The following is an 8,366-nucleotide window of genomic DNA, read 5'->3' on the forward strand; positions in this document are numbered from 1 at the left end:
TATCAACCTCCTCCACTGAGCCTAGTCACTGTACTGTATCAACCTCCTCCCACTGAGCCTAGTCACTGTCACTGTATCAACCTCCTCTACTGAGCCTAGTCACTGTACTGTATCAACCTCCTCCACTGAGCCTAGTCACTGTACTGTATCAACCTCCTCTACTGAGCCTAGTCACTGTACTGTATCAACCTCCTCTACTGAGCCTAGTCACTGTACTGTATCAACCTCCTCTACTGAGCCTAGTCACTGTACTGTATCAACCTCCTCTACTGAGCCTAGTCACTGTACTGTATCAACCTCCTCCACTGAGCCTAGTCACTGTACTGTATCAACCTCCCACTGAGCCTAGTCACCTCAACCTCCTCTACTGAGCCTAGTCACTGTACTGTATCAACCTCCTCTACTGAGCCTAGTCACTGTACTGTATCAACCTCCTCTACTGAGCCTAGTCACTGTACTGTATCAACCTCCTCTACTGAGCCTAGTCACTGTACTGTATCAACCTCCTCCACTGAGCCTAGTCACTGTACTGTATCAACCTCCTCTACTGAGCCTAGTCACTGTACTGTATCAACCTCCTCTACTGAGCCTAGTCACTGTACTGTATCAACCTCCTCCACTGAGCCTAGTCACTGTATCAACCTCCTCTACTGAGCCTAGTCACTGTACTGTATCAACCTCCTCCACTGAGCCTAGTCACTGTACTGTATCAACCTCCTCCTCTAGTCTGTACTGAGCCTAGTCACTGTACTGTATCAACCTCCTCCTACTGAGAGCCTAGTCACTGTACTGTACAATCAACCTCCTCTACTGAGCCTAGTCACTGTACTGTATCAACCTCCTCCACTGAGCCTAGTCACTGTACTGTATCAACCTCCTCTACTGAGTCCTAGTCTAGTCACTGTATCAACCTCCTCCACTGAGCCTAGTCACTGTACTGTATCAACCTCCTCCACTGAGCCTAGTCCACTGAGCCTAGTCACTGTATCAACCTCCTCCACTGAGCCTAGTCACTGTACTGTCAACCTCCTCAGCCTAGTCCTGTATCAACCTCCACTGAGCCTAGTCACTGTACTGTATCAACCTCCTCACTGAGCCTAGTCACTGTACTGTATCAACCTCCTCCACTGAGCCTAGTCACTGTACTGTATCAACCTCCTCTACTGAGCCTAGTCACTGTATCAACCTCCTCTACTGAGCCTAGTCACTGTACTGTATCCACCTCCTCTACTGAGCCTAGTCACTGTACTGTATCAACCTCCTCCACTGAGCCTAGTCACTGTACTGTATCAACCTCCTCCACTGAGCCTAGTCACTGTACTGTATCAACCTCCTCTACTGAGCCTAGTCACTGTATCAACCTCCTCTACTGAGCCTAGTCACTGTACTGTACCCACCTCCTCCACTGAGCCTAGTCACTGTACTGTACCCACCTCCTCTACTGAGCCTAGTCACTGTACTGTATCAACCTCCTCTACTGTGCCTAGTCACTGTACTGTATCAACCTCCTCTACTGAGCCTAGTCACTGTAGTCACTGTCACTGTATCACCTCTCTACTGAGCCTCTGTACTGTATCAACCTCCTCTACTGAGCCTAGTCACTGTACTGTATCAACCTCCTCTACTGAGCCTAGTCACTGTATCAACCTCCTCCACTGAGCCTAGTCACTGTACTGTATCAACCTCCTCGACTGAGCCTAGTCACTGTACTGTATCAACCTCCTCTACTGAGCCTAGTCACTGTACTGTACCCACCTCCTCTACTGTATCAACCTCCTCTACTGAGCCTAGTCACTGTACTGTATCAACCTCCTCTACTGAGCCTAGTCACTGTACTGTACCCACCTCCTCCACTGAGCCTAGTCACTGTACTGTACCCACCTCCTCTACTGTATCAACCTCCTTTACTGAGCCTAGTCACTGTACTGTATCAACCTCCTCTACTGAGCCTAGTCACTGTACTGTACCCACCTCCTCTACTGTATCAACCTCCTCCACTGAGCCTAGTCACTGTATCAACCTCCTCTACTGAGCCTAGTCACTGTACTGTATCAACCTCCTCTACTGAGCCTAGTCACTGTACTGTATCAACCTCCTCTACTGAGCCTAGTCACTTCGCATTGACAAAGATAACGTACATCGTCAAGTTCCGAGAACGTTTTTGAAGTGTCGCTCAAACCCTACTTACTGTATACTGCACATCCTTATGTTTCTTCAGAAATGCAACATTGAAACATTCTCTCCCTCATATTCGCCATCTCAGCCCCATACCAGTGTCTACGTACTGTATGTGAAAACAGTGCATTTCTATGATCTGCATTTCTATGATCTGCATTTCTGTGCTCTGTATTTCTATGATCTGCATTTCTATGATCTGCATTTTTGTGATCTGCATTTCTATGATCTGCATTTCTGTGCTCTGCATTTCTATGATCTGCATTTCTGTGCTCTGCATTTCTATGATCTGCATTTCCATCATCTGCATTTCTATGATCTGCATTTCTATGATCTGCATTTCTATGATCTGCATTTCTGTGCTCTGTATTTCTATGATCTGCATTTCTATGATCTGCATTTCTATGATCTGCAGATAAAAAGATGCACACAAAAAAAGGTGCACTTTAATGATGTCATCGAAAGTAAAAACAGGAAGAAGATAGGACCATGAGATCTGCAGTCACACAGGAAGCAGGAAAATGCCATCCCCCCCTGGCTGATGTAATCAGATTGCACTTTTTATAGGACCTTTCTTCTTCTTATCTTTTTAACTTCAGAAAATAGAAAAGCGCCATTTTCACATAGACATTTGTGTGCCGCTGAAGATGATGAATATGAGGTTGAAAAGTGGTATAAACTTCCCCGTTAAGTTTTCCTGCCCTGGCTCCTATCTATCGTCTACTAACCCTGTCTTCTCTAAATCTTTCCCAATGTGTTGACCCCTTCCCCCACACGTTTCTTCCTCTCTCTCTCTCTCTCTCTCTGGTTGTTTTCAAAGCTCTTGTTGCTTACTGTTCCCAGGAGTCTGGATCTCTGGATATAGGCCCAAGTAGAGCCTGGAGCCTTGCCATAGTACTGTGTCTGGGAAACACCACAGTTTTCTGGGCTGAGCCACTGGCACAGGCCTTCTTTTATTGCCCACTTAGATTGAAAGAAAAATAATGGTTTCAGGGTAAAATCCCTCATGGAGTGAATAGTGTGATACATGCTCACAGTCAACAATAATCAAAAACTTGCAAACACTCTGCAATGGCAATCCCACATGTTGACTTGTTGACTAGATGCTTGTATTACTGTCCCCGTGGGAACTGGAAATCCTCACAAGTCCCCACAAGGATAGTAAAACAAGGACAATTCTCTATAACGGGGAAATGTCCCACTTCCCCACGAGGACAAAGGCTATTCTAAATTTAGGGTTAGGGTTACAATTAGTGTTACAATTTGGGTTAGGGGTTAAGGTTAGGGTTAGGGGTTAAGGTTAGGGGTTAAGTTTAGGGTTAGGGGTTAAGGTTAGGGATTGGGTTAGGGGTTAGGGTTTGGGTTAGGGGTTAAGGTTAGGGTTTGGGTTAGGGGTTAAGGTTAGGGGTTAAGGTTAGGGTTTGGGTTAGGGGTTAAGGTTAGGGTTTGGGTTAGGGGTTAAGGTTAGGGTTTGGGTTAAGTTTAGGATTAGGGGTTAGGGAAAATGGGATTTGAAATGGAAATCCATTTTAGGTCCCCGCAAGGAGAGTAAAATGTATGGTGCGTGTGTGTGTGTGATCCATCCATGTTGTTATTTGGGGTTGACAAGTTTACAAACCCTGGACATAAACCCCAGGCCCACGCAGAGTTCTTACACAATGCTCCAAAATGAATTCAGACCCCTCCCACCCCCGTCATGTCTTTAAATGAATTCAGACCCCTCCCACCCCGTCATGTCTTTAAATGAATTCAGACCCCTCCCACCCCTCCCCCCGTCATGTCTTTAAATGAATTCAGACCCCTCCCACCCCCGTCATGTCTTTAAATGAATTCAGACCCCTCCCACCCCGTCATGTCTTTAAATGAATTCAGACCCCTCCCACCCCCGTCATGTCTTTAAATGAATTCAGACCCCTCCCACCCCCGTCATGTCTTTAAATGAATTCAGACCCCTCCCACCCCCTTCATGTCTTTAAATGAATTCAGACCCCTCCCACCCCCGTCATGTCTTTAAATGAATTCAGACCCCTCCCACCCCCTTCATGTCTTTAAATGAATTCAGACCCCTCCCACCCCGTCATGTCTTTAAATGAATTCAGACCCCTCCCACCCCCGTCATGTCTTTGCAGCACATAGCAACTTCTGCTTTTTTCACTTTGTTCAGGATCCTTGCATCCTGCCATGTCACCATGCTTTGAAAGTGTAAAGATGGTCTCTCTCCCTCTCTCGCTCTCTTTCAACATTACGCTGGGAAAACCTCAACTGCACTGAGGGCAGTCTAACTCATATTGTTGAGAAAGACTAGCAGAGAGAGAGAGAGAGAGAAAGAAAGAGAGAGAGAGACAGAGAGAGAAAGAAAGAAAGAAAGAAAGAAAGAAAGAAAGAAAGAAAGAAAAAGAAAGAAAGAAAGAAAGAAAGAAAGAGAGAGAGAGTGAGTGAGTGAAAGAGAGAGAGAGAGTGAGAGACAGAGAGAGGGGGGGGGGGGATTGGAACAGATAAACAGATGAACGGTGAGGGGAGGGATGGAAAGTCAGGAAATGTATGGAAAGAAAGAGATAGAGAGAAAAGGAGGAGGGGGATTGGGTGAGGCAGATAGTCACAGCTGGTTGATCTAATCCTTGAATCAAGCCGAGGCCTGTTCAACAAAGAGATTCCTCTGTCCTTGCTCATCTTTCTAAGGGTCTCACGTGACCAGGCCCGGAGCCGAGCTGAGCAGCAGGGTTACAGACCCTGGACCTTGCTGCAGAGCACCAGGGTAACAGACCCTGGGCCTTGTGAGAGAGAGAGTGAGAGAGAGTGAGAGAGTGAGTGTGAGCGGGTTTCACAGCCAGACAGCAACCCCTCCCTTTCCAAGCCTCCCATCTCATCTTCCCTAACCCTACATCAGCACAGCAAACAGTCATAAACCCCCCCCAAATTCCAAACATACGACGCAATCCAGAGATCACATTCTCCCATACAGGACCGAGCATGTCCTCTTTTTTCCCCAGAGGTGAATGAAACTGGAGTTGACTGAGAACAAAGCACAGAACAGAACAGTGTCTACTCCAGAGTCATATGTCTGAAGAGTTGGTGGCTCAGTGAGGTTTCTGCATTATGATGCATTCACATGACACGTCAACATTCTGCGGCAGCCATGTTTAGAACCCCATTGACGTGACGTGGGAAATATTTAAACAATGCTATGTAACACCGACTGTCTAATATTAGAACACTTTTCCAAACGTTGGCCCAACATTAATCAGTGCTTATATTTGTCCTGATACACACTTGTAGATGTTTGTTGTATGAGTGTGTAATGGCAATGTGTTTCCACCATATCTAAACTCCCCTTGAGATACCCGCGGGGACTGGGGTCACAGCCAGGGTCACCATATCCAAACTCCCCCTGAGATACCCGCAGGGACTGGGGTCACAGCCAGGGTCACCATATCCAAACTCCCCCTAAGATACCCGCAGAGACTGGGGTCACAGCCAGGGTCACCATATCTAAACTCCCCCTGAGATACCCGCAGGGACTGGGGTCACAGCCAGGGTCACCATATCCAAACTCCCCCTGAGATACCCGCAGGGACTGGGGTCACAGCCAGGGTCACCATATCTAAACTCCCCCTGAGATACCCGTAGGGACTGGGGTCACAGCCAGGGTCACCATATCCAAACTCCCCCTGAGATACCCGTAGGGACTGGGGTCACAGCCAGGGTCACCATATCCAAACTCCCCCTGAGATACCCGCAGGGACTGGGGTCACAGCCAGGGTCACCATATCCAAACTCCCCTTGAGATACCCGCGGGGACTGGGGTCACAGCCAGGGTCACCATATCCAAACTCCCCCTGAGATACCCGCAGGGACTGGGGTCACAGCCAGGGTCACCATATCTAAACTCCCCCTGAGATACCCGCAGGGACTGGGGTCACAGCCAGGGTCACCATATCCAAACTCCCCCTGAGATACCCGCAGGGACTGGGGTCACAGCCAGGGTCACCATATCCAAACTCCCCTTGAGATACCCGCGGGGACTGGGGTCACAGCCAGGGTCACCATATCCAAACTCCCCCTGAGATACCCGCAGGGACTGGGGTCACAGCCAGGGTCACCATATCTAAACTCCCCCTGAGATACCCGCAGGGACTGGGGTCACAACCAGGGTCACCATATCCAAACTCCCCCTAAGATACCCGCAGGGACTGGGGTCACAGCCAGGGTCACCATATCCAAACTCCCCCTGAGATACCTGCAGGGACTGGGGTCACAGCCAGGGTCACCATATCCAAACTCCCCCTGAGATACCCGCAGGGACTGGGGTCACAGCCAGGGTCACCATATCCAAACTCCCCTTGAGATACCCACGGGGACTGGGGTCACAGCCAGGGTCACCATATCCAAACTCCCCCTGAGATACCCGCAGGGACTGGGGTCACAACCAGGGTCACCATATCCAAACTCCCCCTGAGATACCCGCAGAGACTGGGGTCACAGCCAGGGTCACCATATCCAAACTCCCCCTGAGATACCTGCAGGGACTGGGGTCACAGCCCCTGGAGCAATTGGGGTTAAGTGCCTTGCTCAAGGGCACAGCAACAGATTTTTCACTTTGTTGGCTCTGAGATTCAAATTATGCTACACCACGATGATAAACAGTGTACAAAGGCTATGTGCTCTGTGGAGGGCAGGATAGAAACCAACACCCTCATGATAAACAGTGTACAAGGGCTATGTGCTCTGGGGAGGGCAGGATAGAAACCAACACCCTCATGATAAACAGTGTACAAGGGCTATGTGCTCTGTGGAGGGCAGGATAGAAACCAACACCCTCATGATAAACAGTGTACAAGGGCTATGTGCTCTGGGGAGGGCAGGATAGAAACCAACACCCTCATGATAAACAGTGTACAAGGGCTATGTGCTCTGTGGAGGGCAGGATAGAAACCAACACCCTCATGATAAACAGTGTACAAGGGCTATGTGCTCTGGGGAGGGCAGGCTAGAAACCAACACCCTCATGATAAACAGTGTACAGCGGCTATGTGCTCTGTGGAGGGGAGGATAGAAACCAACACCCCCATGATAAACAGTGAACAACGGCTATGTGCTCTGGGGAGGTCAGGATAGAAACCAACACCCCCATGATAAACAGTGAACAAAGGCTATGTGCTCTGTGGAGGGCAGGCTCGAAACAAACACTCCCATGATAAACAGTGAACAACGGCTATTATCAATGAACCTACCAGGTACAACCCCAAATCAGTAAACACGGGCACCCTCATAGATGTCATCCTAACTAACTCACCCTCCAAATACACCTCTGCTGTTTTCAATCAAGATCTCAGTGATCACTGCCTCATTGCCTGCATCCGTAATGGGTCTGCGACCAAACGACCACCCCTCATCACTGTGAAACGCTCCTTAAAACACTTCTGCGAGCAGGCCTTTCTAATCGACCTGGCCGGGGTATCCTGGAATGACATTGAACTCATCCCGTCAGTAGAGGATGCCTGGCTATTCCTTAAAAGTGCCTTCCTCACCATCTTAAATAAGCATGCCCCACTCAAAAAAGTTTGAACTAGGAATATAGTCCTTGGTTCACTCCAGACCTGTCTGCCCTTGACCAGCACAAAAACATCCTGTGGCGTTCTGCATTAGCATCGAATAGCCCCCGTGATATGCAACTTTTCAGGGAAGTTAGGAACAAATATACACAGGCAGTTGGAAAAGCTAAGGCAAGCTTTTTCAAACAGAAATTTGCATCCTGTAGTACTAACTCAAAAAAGTTCTGGGACACTGTAAAGTCCATGGAGAATAACAGCACCTCCTCCCAGCTGCCCACTGCTCTGAGGCTAGGAAACACTGTCACCACCGATAAATCCACTATAATTGAGAATTTCAATAAGCATTTCTTTACGGCTGGCCAGAGCTACATAATTTGGACCCCTACAAATCAGCCGGGCTAGACAATCTGGACCCTCTCTTTCTAAAATTATCTGCCGAAATTGTTGCAACCCCTATTACTAGCCTGTTCAACCTCTCTGAAATTCCCAAAGATTGGAAAGCTGGCAGATTCGACAGCCTTGGTTTCTCAAATGATTGCCTCGCCTGGTTTACCAACTACTTCTCTGATAGAGTTCAGTGTGTCAAATCTAAGGGGCTGCTGTCCGGACCTCTGGCAGTCTCTATGGGTGTGCCACAGG

General features: G+C 48.4%; 1 protein-coding gene across 1 annotated transcript in view; it reads right to left on the reverse strand.

The window, feature by feature from the left end:
- ddr2l (discoidin domain receptor family, member 2, like) overlaps nt 1–6,934 on the reverse strand; it is a 72,784-nt gene extending 65,850 nt beyond the window's left edge. The window contains exons 1-7 of the mRNA XM_065011125.1: nt 6,887–6,934; nt 6,529–6,627; nt 6,119–6,235; nt 5,884–6,011; nt 4,868–4,946; nt 3,010–3,078; nt 2,286–2,584 (exon numbers count right to left, since the gene is read on the reverse strand). Coding sequence (XP_064867197.1) covers nt 2,286–2,584; nt 3,010–3,078; nt 4,868–4,946; nt 5,884–6,011; nt 6,119–6,235; nt 6,529–6,627; nt 6,887–6,934 — 839 coding nt within the window. The remainder of the gene's footprint in view (nt 1–2,285; nt 2,585–3,009; nt 3,079–4,867; nt 4,947–5,883; nt 6,012–6,118; nt 6,236–6,528; nt 6,628–6,886) is intronic.
- Nucleotides 6,935–8,366: the final 1,432 nt, after the last annotated feature.

The sequence above is a fragment of the Oncorhynchus nerka genome, linkage group LG27 (assembly GCF_034236695.1).
Source record: "Oncorhynchus nerka isolate Pitt River linkage group LG27, Oner_Uvic_2.0, whole genome shotgun sequence".
In the NCBI taxonomy this organism is placed as follows: domain Eukaryota; kingdom Metazoa; phylum Chordata; class Actinopteri; order Salmoniformes; family Salmonidae; genus Oncorhynchus; species Oncorhynchus nerka.